This window comes from Phyllostomus discolor, chromosome 10, assembly GCF_004126475.2.
Source record: "Phyllostomus discolor isolate MPI-MPIP mPhyDis1 chromosome 10, mPhyDis1.pri.v3, whole genome shotgun sequence".
NCBI lineage: Eukaryota > Metazoa > Chordata > Mammalia > Chiroptera > Phyllostomidae > Phyllostomus > Phyllostomus discolor.
Window position 1 is genome coordinate 12,112,403 of NC_040912.2, and position 23,662 is coordinate 12,136,064.

At 39.6% G+C, this 23,662-nt stretch overlaps 1 protein-coding gene across 1 annotated transcript in view; it reads left to right on the top strand.

Annotated features, from left to right (window-relative positions):
• The first annotated feature begins 8,254 nt into the window (after positions 1-8,254).
• Positions 8,255-23,662, top strand: part of SKAP2 (src kinase associated phosphoprotein 2) — a 165,651-nt gene continuing 150,243 nt past the window's right edge. The window contains exons 1-3 of the mRNA XM_028525624.2: positions 8,255-8,531; positions 17,908-18,013; positions 18,610-18,635. Of these exons, the coding sequence (XP_028381425.1) occupies positions 8,465-8,531; positions 17,908-18,013; positions 18,610-18,635 (199 nt within the window). The 5' untranslated portion in view covers positions 8,255-8,464. The remainder of the gene's footprint in view (positions 8,532-17,907; positions 18,014-18,609; positions 18,636-23,662) is intronic.

Here is a 23,662-nt window from a genome sequence, read left to right on the forward strand (position 1 = left end):
ACATTGATGTTTCTCTCTCTCTCTCTATCTCCCTCCCTTCCCTCTCTAAAAATAAATAAATAAAATATTTTAAAAAACCTCAAAAGATAAATTACATCTATCAGAATTTAATGGATCTGGTGGGAATTATAAATTTTTTCCTGCTGATTGCCACACAAGGATAAACTTGCGAGAGGGGACCCCTCCAAAAACCCAGAATTATCTTCTGGGGGGTGGGCCCCTTGTAGTACCGGCTTCCCCTGCTAGATGAGTGTTCTAGGAACCCATCTGTGTCAGTGTACCAGCTGGCGTTGTTGTGAGAGGCTGCACTTGGCTTCAGTGAATTTTTTTTGGAAGATTCTTTCAATGCGTTTGCCCATTTCATGACGAGTGATTTATGAATGAGCATACCTGTCCACACCACACTAAGTGTTCAGCAGTTTTTGACTAAAACTGTATGACCCCCACGCCCTACCCTCCCTATTCACTGGATCTTGCCCCAGGTGACTTTTTTTTGTTTCCCTGATAAATAAAGTCCTCAAAGGGAAATGTTTTGCTGATGTGGAAGAGGTGAAACAAAAAACGGCAGAAACACTAGAAGGCATCAAAATCAATGAGTTCAAAAACCGTTTCAAGCAGTGGAAAAAAAGTCTCAGTAGGTGTACTGCATCAAATGAAGAGTACTTTGAAGGCAACTGCAGTTTAAACAGGTAAGAATAAATACACAATTTTTGTAAAGTAATTCTGGGTGTTTTTTAGGTCTCCCCTTGTATACCTACCAGCCCAAGAAGATTCAAATGAAGAGAGGAATAAGAATTTAGAAAATAAAAGCAAATCTTCATTTCTAAAAACTTTTTAAAACAGCCCTAACTAGGTGACTGAAAGACACAGTAATAGGTTTAAAGTTTTAAAAGGAGCCCTGGCTGGCATAGCTCAGTGGATTGAGCGCAGGCTGCGAACCAAAATGTCGCAGGTTCTATTCCCAGTCAGGGTATATGCCTGGGTTGCAGGCCATGACCCCCAGCAACCGCACATTGATGTTTCTCTCTCTCTCTATCTCCCTCCCTTCCCTCTCTAAAAATAAGTAAATAAAATCTTTTTAAAAGTTTTAAAAGGTATTCAGCTGCAAAATAAATGCAAAATTTCAATTGTTTTTTCTATCTGTTCTACTCTTTCTTATGATAGCACAGGAGTGTATGCTCAGTGGCTTTGCAATTTGTCAACTTCCATTTTCTGGATTTCCCTTTTCTGCCTGTTTCTGGTTAGGGTAGTCCACAAAAGAGATTTTATGTGAGATTTGCAGAAGTGAAGCTGCAGACATTTTTTAGCTCTGTTTCTCATTATATTTTTAAAAAGTCTTTTAATGATTGGTTTTATGGGGGGGGAGAGAGAGAGAGAAAAGAGAGAGAAGAGAGAGACTGACATGTCGTTCCACCCATCCATGCATTCATTGGTTGCCTCCCACATATACCCTGACTAGGGATCAAACCCGCAGCCCTGGTGCATCAGGACGCAGTTCCAACCAAGCTACCTGGCCAGGGCTGATTCCCATTATATTTTGTAGCTCATATACGATTCACATTGTTGTTTATCTGCCAGCTCACGTCACTGGCATGACGCAACAGCTGGGCCTGCAACTGATCCAAATACTGCTGGATCCACCTTTCAGCTCGCTGACTCCTGAGTCAAGCGTGTGTTTACCTCTGTAGGGAAGGACCTTGACTTCGACAGGACACCCACACCATCAAAGTCAGAGGCAGCAAGAGCTAACTTGAGTTTCAGGTTGTCCCCATGAACTATGGCTTGCGCTTCTGTGTGCCAACTTGTCACAAATCTCCTCCACAGTCCCTTGCTGACTCTGCTTTGTGGACTTCAAGATCCAGCGTCTGTTTAACCACTATCCCTGACCGTGTAGGGTCAAATCTCTGTAACAATTTCCTTTATATTATATATCTTTTTGTTTCTATCTTCATTCTAAGGGTTTCAATTCTCTGACTGAACCCTGATAGAGATTGGGATAGTGACGGTATAAAATGAAAAGCAGGTTGAGAAAACGACACAGCTGAAAACACGGGCTACCTTTCCTGGGAAAGCAGGTACGGATCAGTGGGCAGAACCAAGATCCATGGAGAAGGTATTCCGTGTGGGAGTGAAACTGTTCTGATCAAAGAACTTGCCACATTTCCCTAGCCGGATACTGTAATTGCTATGGATCCTCCCCACCCCTTCGGAACAGGAATGCCTGTAATGGTTATAGTGTGCTTGCCCCACCATTGTATGATGTATGCGGGAGCAGACAGCTTGTCTTTTTAGTTCATAGGTCTTTCAGTCAAGAGAACTGTACTCGAGATGCTATTTAAGAAGCATCGTCCACAGCTGCACTTGATTGAAATGAGTGTGTGAACTTTGAACTGGTGAGACTTTGTGATGGGATGAGACTTCATGGGTGACTTGAGAGGGGATGGCTTTATTTTGCACACAGAGAGATGTGAATCACTGGGGGCCAGAGGGCTTATTGTGGTAGCCAGCTTTCAGTATGGCCCCAGTGATTCTTACCTCCTGGTACTCATAGGCCTTGTAGTCCTTTCCCGGTATATGCCAGGTGTGTGTGACCAATAGAATATGGCAGCAGTCAAGTTACGCTACTTCTGATGTGGTCATACATCACAGCTTCTGTCTTGGATCTTCTGTCTCTCTCTTAGATCAGTTGCTCTGGGGAAGCCAGTTGCCATGTTACGAGGTCGCTCAGCCAGTCCCGCGGAAGAAGTTATGTGCTGAGGAATGGTGGCCTTTTGCCAGCAGCCAGAGAGGTCAGACTTCCGCCAACAGTCTGGTGGGTGAGCTTTCTTTAAAGCTGATCCTCTAGCCATGGTCAAATATTCAGATGACTACAACCCAGCCTGCAGCTTGACTGGAACCTCATGGGAGACTCTGAGCCACAGCCAAACTAAACTGCCCACGGATTCCTAGCCATCAGAAACTGGGGATACTGATTGCTTTAAGCTAAGTTTTGTTATGCAGCAACAGATAACTAATACAACACCTAAGTATTTCTTCCTGGTGCCTATGAAAGCCAAACTGAGAAAGGTAAAATGTTTTAGCTCACTGTTTTTCTTAAAAAAAATAAGATTTTATTTATTTCAAAGAGGGGCAAGGGAGGGAGAAAGAGAGGGAGAGAAACATCCATGTGAGACAGAAACATTGGTTGGCCTCCTCCCGTATGCGCCCTCACTGGGGACCCAGTCTGCAGCCCAGCTGCGTGCCCTAGGCTGGGAATTGAATCAGTGACCCTTTGCTTTGAAGAATGATGCCCAATTAACTGTGCCACACCAGTCAGGGCAGCTCACTGGTCTTCAATGCTCATTTAGATTCTTTTAAACTTAGTCCTGTGGGCAAATACTTATTGAACTAAGCTAACTTGGAAAGATAGAAGAAAGGGAGTTAGCTTTATTTATAGGGAGATATACAGCCATGTGCTACGTAATGATGTTTTAGCCAACAATGGAGCATACAGACCGTGGTATGCCAGATAGCCTCCTAGGAGTAGGCGTGAGTGGGCTGTAGCGTCTAGGTTTGTGTACGTACACTCTGTGGTGTTTGAACAATGACCAAATCACCTAACAACACATTTCTCAGAATGTATCCCCCCATTAAGTGGGGGGTTAAGTGGTGCATGACTGTGTATACACCTTTTTGAACTGGAGGATTTACTTTTGAGAAGACAGGTCATGATATTTTCCCAGAGTCTAGTCTCTTTCTTGTAGAATGGTAGGGCAGCTGCTACTTCACTTAGGTTGAGATTTAAAGTTTCATTTATTATTCATTTTTTATCTCGTACAACTACTTTAAAGAATGTAAAGTATGATTTGATTTCCTTCCTAGGTGTCATTATGGAAACAAGAGAAAGAATGTATTTCTTCTCGCCTCTGTTTATTTCTCTTTCTGTCTATAATCAATTCCAGTAACTTTAACAATAAATAGTAAGAATGATAGGGTATACAAAGCATTTCCCAAGTGAATCCATCATGAACCTGTGTCTGAGAATGGCTTCCTAAATAGGGGAAATGTGTTTCATACAAAAAGTCCATTTTCTGTTATTGCCTTTTTTATTTGGACTACTAGATGCTATATATTTTAAGGCAATCTTAATAGTTTCCTGTCTCTCCATAACAAGAATGACTTGTCATAATGAGCAGTGTAGACACTGTCCATTTGATCCACTCCCGAAAGCTGTCTGTTTGATACAAGAGTAAATCACCTCAATTCCTTTGTGGAATGAGTTGAGTATAAATAAATGAATGAGACACAAGAATAAAAAAAATCTGGCCAGGTCTATTAGAAGGAAACAAAGGATAGGAACATTTGGAGGCCTCGTTTAATAAAAAAAAATGTGAAAAGGCAAAGAATTATATGTGATAACTGTAAAGGGAGGAAGAATTCTCACTAATACAAAATGTCCATGAAATAGTTTCATTATTTGGAAAGAAGATAATTTTATAGTTTGAGAATAATAATTCTTAATTCTTTGAATTTGGAAGACCTATGTTGGAAAATGATTTTTTACTCATCTTTACTTCCACCAAAAAAGGGTTCTAGTTTTCAGCACTCTTTCTATAATTCATCACCTTTCTAAATCTGAATAGGAATTTCAGTTTCCATTTTAGGAAATGGGTTTGTTTGGGGGGTGTCTCTTTTGTTGTTATTTTACATGTTTTCCTTCAGTTGAAAATCTTTGGTCTTGTTTTTTATTTTGAGAAGACTCCAAAAGGTTCTAATTTTTCTTTTTTTAAAAGATTTATTCATTTATTTGTTTATTTTTAGAGAGGGAAGGGAGGGAGAAAGAGAGAGAGAGAGAAACATCAATGTGCAGTTGCTGGGGGTCATGGCCTGCAATCCAGGCATGTACCTTGACTGGGAATCGAACCTGCGACACTTTGGTTCACAGCCTGCGCTCAATCCACTGAGCTACACTAGCCAGGGCTTAATTTTTCTTTTTACAATAGTGTGTGGTGTACCTCTTAGAGAATTATAGAAAAATGTCATTGTGTTTAATTTTTTTTTTTACTGTTACTGTCTGAGACTTCTTTTATGTGAAATATTAATACAGCTATTATTCCATGTCAGGTTTAGGGTTCCATGTGGGGATAAAAGTTATGACAAATTTTTTAAAAATTATTTTATTGGTGTTCAGTTACGGTTGTTTGTGTTTACACCCCACCACTACCTCCCCAACCCCCACCAAACCCCCCTCCCTCCCTTGCTTCCCACCCCTTGGTTTTGTCTACATGTCCTTTATAATTGTTCCTGAAAACCCTTCCCCTTCCTCCTATTATCCCCTCCCACCTCCCCTTGGGTTACTCTCAGATTGTTCTTAATTCCAATGTCTCTGGTTATATTTTGCTTGCTTTTTTCTTTTGTTGATTAGGTTCCAGTTAAAGGTGAAATCATATGGTATTTGCCCCTCACTGCCTGGCTTATTTCACTTAGCATAATGCTCTCCAGTTGCACCCACGCTTTTACAAAGGGTAGGAGCTCCTTTTTTCTCTCTGCTGTGTAGTAGTCCATTGTGTAAATGTACCACAGTTTTTTGATCCATTCATTTACTGAAGGGCACTTAGGTTGCTTCCAGCACTTGGCCATTGTAAATTGTGCTACTTTGAACATTGGGGTGCATAAGTTCTTTTGGATTGGTGTTTCAGGGCTCTTAGGATATAATGCTAGCAGTAGAATTGCTGGGTCAAAAGGCAGTTCCATTTTTACTTTTCTGAGGAAACTCCATACTGTTTTCCACAGTGGCTGCACCAGTCTGCATTCCCATCAACAGTGCACTAGAGTTCCCTTTTCTCCACATCCTCTCCAACACCTGTTTGTTGATTTGTTTATGATGGCCATTCTGACTGGTGTGAAGTGGCATCTCATTGTGGTTTTAATTTGCATCTCTCTGATGGCTAGGAATGCTGAGCATCTTTTCATGTCTCTGGGCCTTCTGTATGTCCTCCTTGGAGAAGTGTCTGTTCTTTTGCCCATTTTTTAATTGGCTTGTCTGTCTTCCTGGTGTGCAGTTGTGTGAGTTCTTTACATATTTTGGAGATCAAACCCTTGTCTGAGGTATCATTGGCAAATATGTTTTCCCATATAGTTGGTTCACTTTTCAGTTTCATGCTGTTTTCTTTAGCCATGAAGAAGCTTTTTAATTTGATGAGGTCCCATTTGTTTATTGTTTCCTTTATGTCCTTTGCTTTAGGGGACAGATCAGTGAAGATATTGCTGCATGCGATGCCTGAGATTTCCCTGCCGATGTTTTCCTCTAGGATTTCTATGGTGTCTTGACTTATATTTAAGTCTTTTATCCATCTTGAATTTATTTTTGTGTATGGTGTAAGTTGGTGATTGAGTTTCATTGTTTTGCATGTAGCTGTTCAGATCTCCCAACACCATTTGTTGAAGAGGCTATTTTTACTCCATTTTATGCTTCTTCCTCCTTTGTCAAATATTAATTGACCATAGAGATTTGGGTTTATCTTGGCTCTCTGTTCCGTTCCATTGGTCCATGTGTCTGTTCTTATGCCAGTACCAGACTGTTTTGATTACTGTGGCCTTGCAATATAGTTTGATATCAGGTATTATGATCCCTCCTACTTTGTTCTTCTTTCTCAAAATTGCTGCGGCTATTCAGGGTTGTTTATGGTTCCATATACATTTCTGAAATGTTTGTTCTATATCTGAGAAATATGTATGACAAATTTTTAAAATTCTTACTCAAGGATATGTTTATTGATTTAAGGGAGAAAGAGAAACATCAATCAGTTGCCTCTCTTATGCCTACCCCGCCTCCCCGCCCTGCCCCTACTGGGGAGGAAGTCTGCAACCTAGGTATGTGCCCTGACCAGGAATCAAACCCATAACCTTCTGTTCTCTGGGATGATGCTCCAATCAACTGAGCCACCTGGCCAAGACAATGACAAATTTTGTGCCCTATGATTCTTTTTTTTTTACATTTTAATTGTTGTTGCAGTACAATTTTCTATCTTTTACTCCCATCCCAGCCCACCTACCTAGCCCTCCTCTCCTCCCTCCCATTTCCACCTGCCCCTAGTTTTTATCCATGTGTCCTTTATACTTGTTCCTGTAAACCCTTCCCCTATGATTCTCACAATTAAATCTCAGAATGTATAACATCAGAACCACCTAGAAGGCTAATTTAAAATGTAAATAATCAGGTCCTGTCCTAAAATGACAGGATCAGAATCTCTGGGAGTGGGACTTCAGAATCTACATTGTAATAGGTTCTCTCTGGGGTTCTAATGCAAACTAAAGTTTAGGTGCCAATGATCTAGTAGTCAGTGTTGGAGGGTAGAGGAATAAGCAATTTACATTGTGCTTGGAGTCATAACACAATCTTCAAAATACAATGGTGGCATCTAGGAAAGAGCTTTTCCATGGCAGTTCCTATCGGAAGAAATAGAAATATATGTATGTTTTACACACACACACAGCACTGAGACGTGTCTTTCGGAGTTTTCCAGTAAACCTCAGAAGACTTACAGACAGAAGACAATCAAGAAGTATTTGTTTACTAAACGATTAGGTAGGAGTGAACAGATTTTAAAATTCCATTCTACTAATCACCAGCAATTTGATGCTTATAGGTGGACAGTGGTATTTCTGTCTATATAGTTTTTTTTCTAACTCAAAAAGATAGTGATTAGAACTCCCTCCTCTACGACCGATCGTAGTGGGGGGAATCAATCATCCCAAGAATTCCCCTATTAAGTAGAAAAGTAAGGGCCAATCAGAGCTCTCTCTGGACCGGCTTCCCAGGGAGGATTGGCGGAAGATGGAACGTGGTCACCGTCATTCAATCGGACAAAGACTGCTATAATAGTTCCGGACACTCGGAAATTCCTTACGGGTTACTAGGCGAGGTGTTCAACCTCGGTGGCGCAGACCGTTGGCCGGAGGGTGTCTTGATCACAAAACGTGGAGGCACCAAGGACACCGCGTTCCCGGAGCGCCCGGGGAAACGGTCAGCAGTTTGGGCGATACCAGTAACAAAAATGGCGGTAGGACACTTCAGGCGCGGGATCAGGTGATGGGGCCCTAGTCCGCTGGCTCCCGGCCAGCCACTCCTCCTCCCGCTGTCGGCCGTGGAGGTGGGCGTGGCCTGTCCAGGGACTCCGGACCGGGAGCTTAGGAATACCCAGGGACACACATGCGCAGTTGTGCACCTCTGGCCTCCGGGTCTCCGCCCCGCCCGTCGCCCCGCCCAGGCCTCCCCGGCTGGGCAGGGCCGAGAGTCCAGCAGCTGCTGGTTGGGGCTTCAGTGACTTCCTTGTTGTGAGCCCCGGCCCGGCAGTGTCCGGAATCGTAGCCCCGCTCTGCTTACCGGCACCGCCGGCCGGAGTCTAGGTCGCAGCCGCAACCCCAGCCCGTCGGTTACCCTTTCATTTCAGGTCCTTCCCCCGCACGCCCCGCGCTCCCTACAATGCCCAACCCCGGCAGTACCTCCTCTCCCTATTCCCTCCCCGAGGAAATTAAGAACCTGTTGGCAGGTAAAGAGCGGGAAGGGGGCGGGTAACGCCGCGGGGCGGGGGCGGAGGCGAGGGGACGGCGTGCCGAGCGGGACCGAAGCTTTCAGAGTCCTTGCCCTCGCTCCCCACGATCCCTTCATTTCCTGGCCAGTGGGCATGCGACTGGGAGTGGGACAGGGTCTGTGGAGTGGAGTGGGCGTGTGTGTTGAAATTCGGTGCTAGGATGGTGGGGAAGCCCTTATGGATGAATTACACTATTCTGTGTGCACTGTAAAGACGTCCTGTGTGTGGGTGCGCGCGCGCGCGTGCGAGACAGAAAAATGAATGAATCTGAGCGTAAAGTGTGAGCACTAGGAAGCGATCAGTAGTCCAAGAAGTACTTCTTTGGTGGCCTGGCTAATGGAAGAGAAGGGTGTAAAGATGCAAAGAGATGTGTCTGAGCGACAGGTGTTAGGGTTATGGGATAGAAGGGTTTGTCATCCTAAAACTCCCATTAGTCTTGACCACTCAGTTCACTCATACTTAATTCTTTCAAAGAGGGCCTGATTCTCAAATGGCCACTAGTCTTCAGCTTGAGTAACATTAAAAAGGAAGGATGTGTTAAAGTCCAACTTCCTGTGTCACGATGATGAAAGTACTTCGTCTTTGCACCCTCATCTTCCCCTTTTCAGTATTAAATGACCATTTATAGGAACTTGCTTTTAGGGGTTCAAGATGCTGTTCTTAAAGCTATGTACTAGGTATGGAGATTGTGTACTGTAACTAGGGGCCAATGAAAAATTGTATTTCTGCATAAGGTAGAAAATATATTAGGGTAACACAAATCTTATCTATACTGATGCTCTGGAATTCTTGCCATTATTCATTTTGTCATACATACATCAGAATTCTGGAAACTTAATTTTGATAGTTTTACTTTAGATGTCTCTTAAGTATGTATCTTTCTATATTGGTCATGAATACCTAGAGTAAAAGAGTTTCTCTTAGTTGCCTATATTACAGGTTGGTTATTTTAACTCTTAAAAAGCAATATCTGAAGTGTGACACTTTAAATAGCAAGTTACAATTATAGTGTGAAACCAAATCTAATACACTATTACACTGTTTTGGTGGTTAGTATCATGAATATAATAGAGAAACTAAAATCAACAGTATGTGGATACAGACTTTGTGTGAACATGATTACAGTGTGATGAATGCATTTTTGGCGAGATAGTATTTTACTCTAAGAAATGCTTGTTGTCGTTAATGGGTATCACTAAGGGAAATATTGAAAGAACTGAAAAGACATCTTTTATTCCATTATATTAGAGTTTCACATGAGTATTACTTTGTTTTACTACAGTTAACACTTTCATTGTTACAATGCTGGACTTGCTTAGAGTTATTGTTTAGAGCACTATATTAATAGCCAGATCACAGCAGTGTTTATCATTACTCCAAAAATTGATGTTACATTTTCAGGGTAATCTAGGTCTAGGACTGAATTTTTTGCACCCCCCTTTTTTTAAGGTGTGAATTTTTAAATTTGAGAAATAAAGTACAGATTTCTGGGTGCACACTTTTAAAGCTTGACAGCTCCCACAATAGACAGTTTCCTATTTTGATTCATAATCCTACGCATGCAGATAGTATGATGTGTAGGTTATGAGATCCTGTATTCTCTGATTCCCATGTATTATAAGTATTTCATGTGGCCCTTATTTGACTAATTTAACTGAAAGTTTAGAATTAGATAATATTTAAATTATCTACCAATGCTATCTTCCTACATACTTTAGCCTTCTCTCTCTTTAGTCAGACAGTATACTTGCATAATGTCTGCAGTCAGCATTTAAATAGTTATCTTGTTGACATTTTCAATATTTCGTATTAGCACAGCAAGTCATACATTAAAACACATTAAGTAACAAAAATAAATATGAGAACATTAAAAATTTGGAGGTAATAAATTTGGCTTCTTTATTTTCAAAGATATTTTCAAGAGATCTGGATATAAGAAAAATACATGTCAAAGAAATGAAATAAGTGAATCAGTGTTTTTTAATTTGTTGACTCATTCAAAGAAAGTTAACATTTTATGTTTGATTGTAATTAAAATATTTTTTGAGGTAGGAAAGTTTCTAAAGAATAAATGCTCTCATTTTATCCTGCAGTTTTCATTAAAAAGTCTGTTGGAATTGTGCATGATGATTTGTGTTGAGTAGTAGTAGTACATGGTTAAATATCAAAGTACTAACACTGTGGAAAAAGAGTTGGTATTGGTGTGACATTTAGAGATGTTACTGACTTACCTAGCTCTTTCTTTGAAACTAAGGACAGAGATACTGGTTGATTGTAGTTAGCAACTGAGAGCCCTTGGAATGCATGACACTGTGCTAGAATTCCAAGATGGAGAAGATAAGCACCTAAACTCTTCAGGTGTTTAAACTTCCTTGCCTTCAGAAAAATGAATATAAAGTAAAAGATAATGCATTTCAAAATAAAATTGTTTGGACATTTTCCTTTGTATTCCTTGTGCCTGGTATTCAAATCAGTACATATCATGTGTGTTAAATGTCTGACATTTCAGCTGCTTGATAGAGGTAGGTGCTCACATGTATTCTTACCAGCTTACTATTTTCTTTCTCGTTATTTTTTCTATTTGTAACAGAAGGCTTCCCCTGGTTCTCATTCCTTCCCCATTGAAGAAAGAAAAAACACTCTGTAGGAATGCAAAAATCCATAGAGGCTATCATTCTTAACTCAAATTTAATGATATTCTGGAAAAAGTGGCTATAGAGTTAGACTGTTTGTTATTTATATTTCTATGGAATCAGTACTTAAATTTTGAAAGCCTGTACTTTTCATAAAATTGTTGCATTATTCTTTCATTTCATGAATGGAAAAACATTTACAGATTTTTGGTGTTAAAAGCAAATTTTGAACTGCCATATGCAGGCAACCTTTCATTTTTAAAATTAGATTTAATTTCCCTAAAGTTAAATTTATTGGATGACATTGGTTAATAATATTATATAAGTTTCAAGAGTACATTTCTGTGATACGTGATTTGTATATCTCACTGTGTGTAATTTTTTTCCGCAACGATGGAAGAGCAGGTTTAGCCTGGATAATGAGAATCAAAGGATAACCCCAAATCTTGTCCATTTAATCTTCTCCTACATCCAAATATTTTGACTAGGACTAACAGCAAGAATAATCTTGATTTATGTGAGTTTCTCCTGCAGGCAGCCAAGAAAGTGAGAGGCGCTGGAACCCCTGGCCCCCCATTCCCTTTAATTCGTGCAGTTGCCTTTTGCATGCTGGAGCGCTGGTGGTTCGCAGTCAGATGTTCTCACTCATTCCTGCTAGGACAACATACTTAAAAAGGAGAGCTGTGAGATGTTAGCATCCTTTTATAAAATTAGAAAATGAAACCAATGTTCACAGAAGACTATAGTGGATCTGAAAAAGCAAATCAAACCCAAACCAAACCAAACCAACACTAAACAGAGTGGCTGTACGATTTCTGCAAAGTGACCTTGAGGTTTTGTTCATCTGACAGTCTTGAATTGAAATACTGCATTTTTTTTCCTATTGGGGATCTCCAGAACATTTTTTTAAAAAAACCTTCACACATTATAATCAATGGTCCCTTTAGGGGCAGTAGGTAAAGAATGCAGCTCAGTTGAAATAGAGGCAGAATTTTTTTCCCAGTGCTGAGGATGGTGTGGTTTGATTTCCACCTTTGCAGAGTTCCATTTATAATTTGGTCAACATTTTGGCTTTATTCTTCCTATGAGAAATATTTATGGTATATCTAGTGTCCCAGAACTTTCTTCTGGTGCCTTGGCTGAGTATGTAAAGGGAAGAGTGCCACCTACTGAGTCACCAATAGTCACCTACTTCCTTAGCACCTGGATTTTCCTACAGAGCAAGATCAAGCCGGCCCCATTTAGACAGTAATAACTAAGGAGCATAAAGTTGATATTAGAAGATTTTATCTTAAAATGAAACCAGTCTCTGACACCTCTAAGATATTCTCTTCTAGAAGTAAGAAAATGTATTTGTAAATTAAGGGGCCAGAAATTCAGTTTCTTGTATAAGTAACATAGATGAATTTAAGATGCAATGTTAGGAGAATTATTTGCCTGTCTTAAGCACATGACATCCTACTTTTTCTTGAGAAAGGGGTCTTTGGCCGGCTTTTTTTCCCACGTGGCTTTCCATGAGAAGTATTTTCATTTCAGATTACTAAATAAGGCTCTTGATAGTCCATGCTCTTTTTACAGCTACTCAATCCAAATTATCAGTGGTTTTCTTGTGAGAAAGGGAATCTATACTACAAAATGAGAAGTATATAAAAATTTCCAAATGAGTTTATCTCTTCGCTACCAGCGCTAAAGTATTACTGGGGAGAAGATAGAAACAGCAGAGTAGGAACAGCCTCTGGTGATTTGAAACACAGTTCAGTTGTCTCTCATAAATTTAAGATTAAGTGTCATATATGGGTGATAAAAGTGGCAGAGGCTAGTTTTTATACACTCATTATTCACTTAGTTTGTCTTTTTCAATTAAAGCCAAGCCTATTTTTTTTCATTCCACTGAGTTTACATTTCTTTTTCAATCACATACTGAACACATTATAATAGATGCTGCCTAAGAGGGAATACTGGGTGGATCTCCGGCTAATGTGCTCTTCATTGTGGCTCCTTTGGAAATATGTGGCAGAAAGATTTGGATGATTTTAAGGTGCCATTTATCAAGAATCACCCTTTAGAGGTGAAAGATGTTCATCCCTATCCTTCAACAGCCCCGTTTTTAAAAATCAAAATAAATCATTTACCCTCCAAAACCAATTTTGAAAATTTTGTCAGATGATAGGATGTAAGAGTTATGTTTTCTGTGAGAACTCCCGTGCTTGTCTGTGCCTCTTCTTCCACGTTAGAAAAGCCTAGAGTTTAACTATAACCCATAGAAGTGCGAGGTAATCAAGAGGAAGACATTGATTAGAGCAATCAATAACTTTTCAATTAACCAACTTTGGGCATTTGGCTCCATTGATCTACATGTGCCCCGTTTAATTGATTTTTGTGTTTTCACCCATAGGTGTGTTTGGTCAGCCACATCTCCTTTTAACAGAGAAAAGTGTGTTTTCTTGTTCTGATGCCAGCTTCAAGTTTGGCTGGGGTCCTTGCCACATTAAGTTTGGTGATAAAACCTCAGTGAATACCAACTAAAACCTGGCGAAATTCATAAAGTAGAGAAAGCTGTAGAATTAAGTAGTAAAGCCATTCAGAGTGTAGTGTGATTGGTTTTTCACTTATTTTATTGATCTGGGGCTGAGCAAATGGTAGTTGACTCAGTCCAGTTCTTGCCTCCTTCTCCTCTGCTGTTCAGACCAGTCGCCACAGACTCTGTGTGTGTGTGTGTGTGTGTGTGTGTGTGTACGTGCCCACTCAGGTGTTAGATGGTTGGGGGACAGGCCGAAGACGCCAGGTGTTACCTTTGTGACTTGTTTACAACCTCCAGCCTGAAAGGCGTATTCCAGGCTGTTTGCTGGTGGAGGATGGTAAGGGCAAGTGGTCAAACATCCGCTTTCTTCAAGAATGGGAACCTGTGCTGGAAGAAGCTGACAGTTTTATTTTATTGTTTGCAAGAATTTAAAGACTGTTCTAACCTTGTGTGGTTTCACCTTTTCACCGTGTATGGAAGTTCGTGGAAAGCAGTTAAACTTTGTGTTAGATACCTGACCTGGCCACTCAGGTGGCAGTTTCTCTAGGGGGTCCTCAGGTAGAGGGAGTCCATCCGCCGGGGGGAAAGGGCGGTTGGAGTAAGTACCATTTGGTGCTTTGGTGTGTGCTGAGTGTGAGCCTCGGGGGTTGAGGTGGCTGTTGAGGGGTTTCTAACTTAAACTGCTCGAGGATTGCTGAGCCCAGAGAGGATGCCATCTTTTAATTTTGTTTTCAGACCTTAACGTTTATCCACAGAGCAACTGCAAATCTGATCTTTTTAGAGGTCCCCTCCCCCCGATTTTTACAGTCCTACCGGGAGATAAGGTTTGCTCTTGCCAGTGTCGAGGAGTAGTAGCAAGGGCAAAAACCACCACCACATTTACGTTCGTTGGGATAACTCCCGCCCCCCGCCCCCTTATGACTTGGGGGCAGGGGCTGATGCAGATGGGGCTCGTTCTAGGGGTTTGGGGGGATGCCCGGGCGCTGACCCGAAGTCCAGGAGACTGCGGAGTAGGGGGTTGCGAGGTGTGGGGGCGGGGGAGGGGGTTAGCCCTGTTGCATTGGGGGCCTCCTCCAACTCATACTGTGTTTCTCCTCTCCCGCGGCGAGGGCGCGGGCGAGTGCAGACCCCTCCTTCGGAGGAAGAGGAATTCTAACTCGTCAGGCCTAGAGGCGAGCGAGCAGGCAGGCCGACCTTTCCTAGTAATCGAATAAAGGCTGTTCCCCGAATCGCAGAGCATCTCGCGTCAGTGAAATCTGCATGTTAACCCAGGGGCACGACCCCTGCAGGAAGGTAGAGGGGGACTCCTGCGCTCGCTCGTTTGCCGTTTGCAGGGCTATTCAGAGCACAATAAAAAGCTCCAAATCTCTTTTCCAACCAGCCAGAGGAGCGCTTGATTCGCTCAGGACTTTTATTGCTCGCTTTTGAAATATTACCCCGGCTCTGAGCCACAAAGCCGCAGCAGATCCAGTCCCATTTGTCTGGCGGAGGCGCTGCCCCAAACCCCAGCTCTTCCTTCTCACAGCTCCTAGGGCTGGGACCCTGGGGTTTAACACTCCGCTGGTCAGATGTCGAATGTCGCGAACTTCTTCGGCGCCCAAGCATCTCCCAGGAAAGCCTCAGGAACTTTTCAGCGCTGTCGTAGGCCCCGGCACGTCCAGCGGGTCCCGTGTGCCTGGAGAGGCTGGTTTCGTTGGATTCGAAAATCACCGAGCACAGTGTGGGCTTTTGAGGGGAGGGGGAGGGAAACCAAAACACCAGATTTCAAAACCGTAGAAACCTAACCCACTTAGTGGGCACCAACAGACTAGGGTGATTGCAGTAATTGCTTCTACTTTAAAGCTCTTCACTTATTTGTTAACAAAAGAAAAAAACAGCAAAGCAGTTTCAACGCTTTCCTGGTCTCCTTTGATAAGTAGTTTCTTAAACTCATGTTTATGAAATCTTTTTAGTTGCCTTAAACCCCTTTTTCTGGGATAAATTTAGGAATTGAGACATTAAGACGACCCTAAAAATATAGATCTTTTCCTTTGCCCAATCTGTGAATCTCCCCCCTCACCCTGAATAAACAAACAACATAGATTTGTCCTGCAGCCTCACTCTCTCAACAAGTATTTCCTCGTAAAATAGGAGCAGGGATCGGTATTTTAAAAACATTTTTTTTTGAGAGTGTTAAGAAACACTGTATAGAGCACCAGAGCTCTTTATGTTTTCTGTTTTCATAGAATTGAAACGACCTTTTAAAGAAATAACTCTTAGGCTGTAATTTGTTCTGTTATTGCTTCCAGAGATGGAAATAGATCCCGTTTGTTTAAACTTGGATTGTATAATGAAAATGTAAAATAGGCAATTAAATACTTGTGGATGAGGGAATTAAAGACAAACACTGAGTGAAAGTAACATTAAGCAGACTCTTCACCAATCATCGTGCCAGGGATTCCCGCAAGGACGGGGTCCGACTGGAAGAAAGGATCAGTGGAGGTGCTCACGCTCTTTCCCTTACTCCACTTTCCTTAGCAGATTTATTGTAACCGTCCCAGAGAAGCCAATGATCTCTTCCATTCCAGCTAACATCTGAATGTCCGAAGGTGGCTTGCCCCTCCGGGTACCACATTTAAAGAGTTTAGAGGAGGCCACTTTCTTTTTTTTACATCTCAGTGTTTTGAACTCACTTGAGAAGTCTGGGTCTAATTTGCACTGGTACTGGGTTATGTCCCTGTGTCCCCATCTTCAGAAGCTTGGACAGCTCAAGGAAAGAGAAGCTGTGACACTTTGCTTTCATTTTGTTTTGATACTAACTTTTAACATTAAAACCAGAAGGCTAGTTCTAAAAAATATATCAAGATTAAATTTTAATTCTTTTACTTGTCACATTGATTTAGGGGAAATTACCTTTATACCTTTATTGTTAATATATAGAATAACAGTTTAGTCTACTTTGCTTACGGGATCAAGATACTTTTGTAATGAAGAATTTAAAATTGATCAGATTATGTCTCAATGCTAGGTTTTAAATTGTTAGTTATAAGTACAGTTGAAAGATTATTTATTATATTGCTTGAATTAATACATGTAATATTATTATATGTTTTGATACTCTATCAATGTGTTAGGAGACAAAGCAGTTATGTAAAAAGAAAGTAAAATGCACAGCGTACACACGTTTCTTCAATATGAGATGTGGGTGGTTTACAGTCATACCTACTTGAAACATTTTTTATGGTATCCTCTATATTAGAGATCTCAAAGTGAGATTTGAAAATTCTATATATAATATTAATTTAAAGTTGTTCAGTATTTCATAAACAATAAGAAAGGAGCTATTAGACAATCATACCAGTAAGGGTTTGTTGGAATTTTATAGTAGAGAGAACTAGACATCAGAATAATTTAGAAGTTTACTAAATTGTTTTTAAAAAACAGACCATGTGGAAATGTTATATGAGGCCATAAAATCTTATTTCTAGGTTACTGTGTTTCTAAATAGTGGGGTTTTTATTGTTACTACTTATTCCTCCTTTTAAAGAAATATTTTCAGGTAGTAATACCAAAGCAAGAAGATAGAACACGCAAACCCACACAACTGATTATCTTTTTATTTGAGGGTGGCTGGTGAATGTGGATGGGGCAGGTAGGAAGGAGCAGGGTATGATTTTGGGAATCGTGGCTAGAAAAAGGGATTTATTTTTTCTTTTAAATCATTAAACACCTGAAAAGATTACACTGGGAAAAACAGGCCCTTGCCAGAGACATTAGCTTATACTGATATAACACAGTGAATGACCTATTCATACAGGAACTCATAAAATACTATAAAATGGTAGTAACACATGCATAAAAGCTCTGTGCTTGCTTTTATATGAGAGAATTTGTTTTACGGGGCACCATAGTTTATTGAAACTTGTGTGCTTCTTCCCGGCTTAATGATGCCAAACATCCAAATAGCATTTGCTGTGCTAAGCATAAGTAGAGCATACAGACTTTATTAGCTAAGTGGTGAACAAATGTGTCCAACTTAGTATCTGAAATGTGCTTCAACTGTTATGCTTTTGATTGATAAATAACTGTAACAAATTGTACAGATATTAACAGTTATGGGTGGGCACAATCATTGTCCTATTTGTCTTGACAAAAATGATTCTTATAATTTGTATCCTGTTTCTTACGTTTTATGGTTTAGATGTTGAAACGTTTGTGGCAGACATACTGAGAGGGGAAAATTTATCCAAGAAAGCAAAGGAAAAAAGAGAATCTCTTATTAAGAAGATAAAAGATGTAAAGTCTACGTAAGTCACTTACCTCTTATTACTAATTTTTTACTTAGAAGCAAGTTTGTAATTAACATATTAATAAATAATTGATTAGCATTTAATTAAAATTTTAACGTTGTTACTTAATAGCTGTTAAGCGTTTTTAAAAGGCAAAATATATTTTCACTATGATAGCTTTTAAAAATGGACATGCTTACCACAATACCCTTTTTTGTGAAGGTTCCTGAATATGTATTTTCCTAAGTTATTCTAGCAATATTCAACCATTTATTTTTATTAGGTGAGGATATATTTGGTTTAAATAATAAGACATAGTTAGTTGAGAATTTTAGTATAAATATGGGAACTAACTGCCAGATATGGAAATGAATAAATGTAAATTGTAGGTATTTAAAGATATGTTCTGATTTTACTACTGTAACTTAGGTCTTTAAAAAGACTTTTCTTTTAAATCCATAAACCTTTTGCAACTGTCATTTCAAGACATGCAGTAGTTTTTTTTTTTCCCTTTAAATGTATTAAAATAGCTTTGAATTACTGCCATGTATTGGACCTTGTTTTGATTTGTCAGTACTCATTTTAAAATACAATGCTCTTCTTTTATTTTGCAGCTATCTTCAGGAATTTCAAGACAAAGGTAAATTTTCGGGTTTGTCAAAGCTGAAATTATTTTTCCTTGTAGAAGTTTTCAATAGGCTAATCTAACACATACTGAAATGTGATAGTTGGGTTCAAAATTTAAGTATCCGATGTGTACACTTAGACTTTCAAGATGAGAGTGCTAGCTCCCCCTGCTGAGAAAAAAATTAAAAAGCATATCCAGCATCTACTCTGCACAATCTTCTGATGAAGAAATCCTCTGTCTTTAACATTCTTAAGTTTTAATGTCTCAGAGTGCCCTGTGGCTGACACTGGTTGTGAAAGGCATATACACTTTGCAGTTATACTCGGAGTAATTCGGCGAGGCACAGGTGAGGTGCCCACCCCACACCACTGAACACCACAGGTATGGTTTCAGAGTGGTGATGGGGGCGTGGGGCCACATGGCTAGGTGCTCAGAGATGTTTTTTTTTTAAGGATAATTGTTTTAAAAACGGGATCAATTTTTGTTGAGAACATGAGTAAGATCTTTTTCAAGTGCTGGTTTTTATTATTCTTTTGAAATGAATAACTGTGTGCCATAGATATTTTCAAAGAAGGGAGTCCAGTTTCATTTTTTTTTTAAATATGTGAGAGTACTGGTAATCTGTCTGTCTTGCCTTAGATTTGAGAGGCAGCTGCTTAGCACACTGAGGACCAAATCAGGAAAGGCGTAGGAAGTCCCTACTTTCTCATGTCTTCAGTTCTGTAAGGGAAGCTGGGTATGGCCCCTACTTGCATGATGCTAATTCACAGGTCATGACCTGAGTCCTGTGAATGCTGGTATGAGGGTCACAACGTGAGGTCAGTTAACCTACGTGGAGCTGGGATCTGCTTTGGGGGGAAAACAGTGTGACGTCTTCTAACTGGGGCCAGCAGACACCACAGAGTAATTCATATCGCTGCCAACTGATAAGTGAGAGAGTAGTGACAGTTTCAATAAACCAAGTACTTAGCCAGACAAGCCTAAAATCAAACAGTTAAAAGGAAACCACAGTACTTTTCACATTAAATCATTAAGATGGTTGTGATTGGGGAGAAGGAGAGTTTTTTATATTAATTTTTTAAAAGGGAAGAACGGGGAAACGCCTCCTTCTCATAAACACCCAGGTTTTAATAGTCTGCAACAAACCCTAAACGATGTGTTTAATCATGTTGCATTTTGCTTGGCTGAATACAGAAATGATACACTTTTATATTCTAATTATGATAACTTTTATATAGTGCACTGCTTAGAGAGGAATATTAGGTCTTGCCCTTAAAAAGGTGTACTTTGGACCAGGGATTATTTATCACATTCTCATTGTGACTTATTTATATACTGAAAAATTTTAAGCTAACAAAGCATGATCATGTGACGTCATTGCGTGATTGCATGTGATTCAGTAATAGAGTAGGGACTTGCCCTTTGCCCTTCTGGTTTAGGACTTGTTCAGGTGTGTGGATATTAAAATTACATTACTGAGATACATTTTTTGTCTCTGAAGAGAATGGAACTTTATATAGTGTCTGATCGAAACTAAAAAATGAGCCTAGAATAGGAGTTCAAATAACACAGAATTCAGAGATTCCCCGTAATAATTTTTCTCTGAGTGTCGTTTGTAGTTCAATACTGATGCACTGGGTTAACTAATCACCAAGAGTGTCTGCCTGTGCAGAAGTGAGCCTGTGGATAAATTAGATGTATACCTTGGAGAAATATGAGAAGCTGAATAATTTTATGCCATTTTCCCCTCAAAGTCTATTCAGCTTTGTTATAAAAGGACCATTCCTGTAACTTATTAGCAATAGTAACCAGAAGTAGTGCACACTAAATAGTTGCAAAGTAATTATTCAAGATACATTGTTTTCAAAAGTAGGAATTTATTAATGATCTGATTCTACATTGAGTAAATTCAGTGTATCTGTGTATGTTTTGATAGCATTGCTTTTTTCCCCTTATATTTCCCCTTTGGGGTTTTGGATTGTCTCCATCAAGGAGACCTGGGCAGATTCCTTTCGGCTGTCTTCCTGTTCTTTCTCGCCCCGCCCCACCTCTCTCTCAGGTCAATGTGGGGTCACAGTGAAGTAAACACAGGCTGTTTTCCTCTTTTTTACCTTTGGACTCCTATTTGCTTTACATACTTTTTTTCCCCCAAATGACAGTTAATTACCATCTTAATATCATTATTGGGAAGAAGAAGGACCAGGTAGTGAGTTCTTAAATAAGATGAATCAATTCAGATGGATCCGTTTCTATTAAGTGAGCTGTTAGTTTCTCTAATGTACACAGCTAATGTCCTTCCTCACTTCCCTCACCGCCTCCTCTTACACTGTAGATACGGCCCCCTCCCCCCACTGAAAGACTGAGCAGCACAGAATTTACCATTTGCGGTATTTCAGTTCTTAAAACTGTTTGAATTGGTACACTAAGCTGCATAGATCCTAGGAGATTAAAAAAGTTTTGAATTCCATTTTTTTGTATTAAAAGAAATTTATTTTATTACAGTGGCTTCTGGTCATTGAAGCTTGTCCATTAAGTTAATTTTCTGATTGCTGTTTATACTCATTTTCTCAGCAAGCTGTGGTCTTAACACTTCCTTTTTCGTTATTTAAATTTCTTAAAGTTCTCATTTTTACCCCTTTATATCCTGAAGTCTAGACTCTCCAATGATAGGAGATCTGACAGACTGTGGCTTTAGAATGAGTGATCAGTTGGTTTTGTAAATTTCTTAATTTTGCTTGTACATAAGAAAGGTTCGAATCAAGCCACCAGGACCCATCCTGCTGAGTGCTTTGAACTCAGCTATTAATGTCTGGAGTACAGAGTCCCTTCCTGTGACCCTCAAATATTGTCCATGACAGAATCGTGAGTGAACCCTTGGTTCCTGTTCTTAGTTAGTTGCCCTGTAGCCTGGCAATAGAAAGTATATCTGAATATAAGCATATGCACTAGGATTATGTTCATTTTAGAATTACTTCAGAATAGAATTATAATTATTTTAGAATTCTGTGTCCTGTAACAAGGCCATAGGTCTCTTAAATATGACTTGAAATAATTATTTTGTGACGGAAATATGTTACTAATTGGGTAAAGATTGTTATTAACCCAGTATAAAATATAATTTTCTTATATATATTAGGCACATGATTAAAAGAAAGCTTTCATTGCAGCTGTATCTTGCCCTTATATTAGTCTTGTGTTACTCCAGTGACGACTGAGGCATGATTATTTTCTGAATAGAATGGTTAAGACAATGTGAAGGTACTGTGTATGACACATAGCAGGTGCTGAATAAATAATCATACCCTCAGCCTCAACTTCATTTATCAAGAGGGTTTAAGTAAATCTTCATGTGTAAGTCAGTTTTTAGATAGTTTTTGAGGAAATTATAAATTATTAAGAGAAGGGCATTATACATTCACGAGACAACTATTTCAAGAGAATATTTTTCAAATTTGGAAAATATTACTGCTTTAAACAACACGAATCTATTGCTTTCAATTCCCTTTAGATGCCATCGCTAAAAAGCTCTTATTTTCTCCTTTACAATATTTTCCTCTAATTAAAAAAATTCAATTTTCAAATTTTGTCCTCAAGACTCTACTGATATTGTTAAATATGAATAGATTTACTTAGAGAGAAATTTTTGTTGACCTAATTTGTGTTATTAAATTTGTCAATGAACTAAACTAGTTTTTAAAAGAGCAGGGTTGGTGGGTAAGAAGGGACTCATTTTACTTTGCTCTGATGGGATCCCTAGGAACAGCAGCAAAGTCAGAAGTTTGGATGGCATTTAATTTCTGTTCCTTCCCCTTTCCTCACGCAGTGTATGTTCTGTTGGAAGGCAGCTCTTCAATGAAATCTGAGCAGATAACCTGCAGCCCTCCCCCGCCCCCTGCTCCCATCCCTGGCTTTGTATAAATGTGTTAAGCATGTTTGAGGTTATGGGGCCTGTAGTAGAAGGAGTATCATATTTTGCAGAGGCTGTGCTGTAGAAATGGCATCCTTATTTGAAAGCCCTCATATTTGCACGCTATCAATTAGCAGTCCTATGGTAGAAGAGTTACGAAGAGAATCTTATTTGTGGTGGCCTAAATCTTTCCAAGCTTTCAGAACCAAACTGCAGATTTTCTTAAGAAACGACAAGTTAAACGTGTAGTTCTGTCTGCTTATCTGTATTTTATTACTTCTGAAATTAGTTTGGACAAGTGAACTGAGTTAGAGAATTAAAAATTAATTTGTTTTCACTTGAGCAACTCTCACCGCGCCCAAGTTTGTCTTTCATATTCTATAAGAGGAAATGGTTATGCCTAAATGTTAGGTATATTATATAGTCTAATGTTTGCTCAGTTGTGTTGAAAATATAACTGTATTTGACAAAACAAGCAGTAGGTTGGTTCAACCAACCTCGGCTGTGGCAGAGATCATGACTGTGCAGTTGCCATTGGGCCTCACCCCCAAGCATTTACAGAAATGTTAACTGATAACGAGCCATTTAAAACAGAAGGTATAAGAGTGCTTTGAACTCAACTATTATAAACTTTAAAATGTTTTTCAGATAAATATGTTGCTGTGGTATGATGAAGCCTTGGTTTTGCTCCGATATTCTAGTTGCCACTGAATATGGGAAGGGAAGTCTTGGATCATTGTCTTTTAGCAGACTGTTAACTTTGTATCATTAATTAAACTTTTGAAAGTTGTAGGATAAATCAAATGCTTTTCTGGGGAAACAAGAAACAGTATTAATGAGCAACAACCCCATAATTATCCTTGTGAGTACATAACAGGAACACATTCATGTCTTTCCTTTGTGCAATAACTTTTACAAAGAAGTATTTTCAAACTGATCATTAATTTTATGACCACCGAAATGAGATGCAAAATTTATGCTGTTGTCACTGGCACGGGCTCAAGGCACCACTGACATTATGTGTGATTGTAATAGAATGGCTGCCAACTAATGATTCTGTAGAGATTTCATTTGAGCACGCTTTTCTTTTAGATGTCTGATTAGGCTGTAATGCTTTCAATTATGTCTGTAA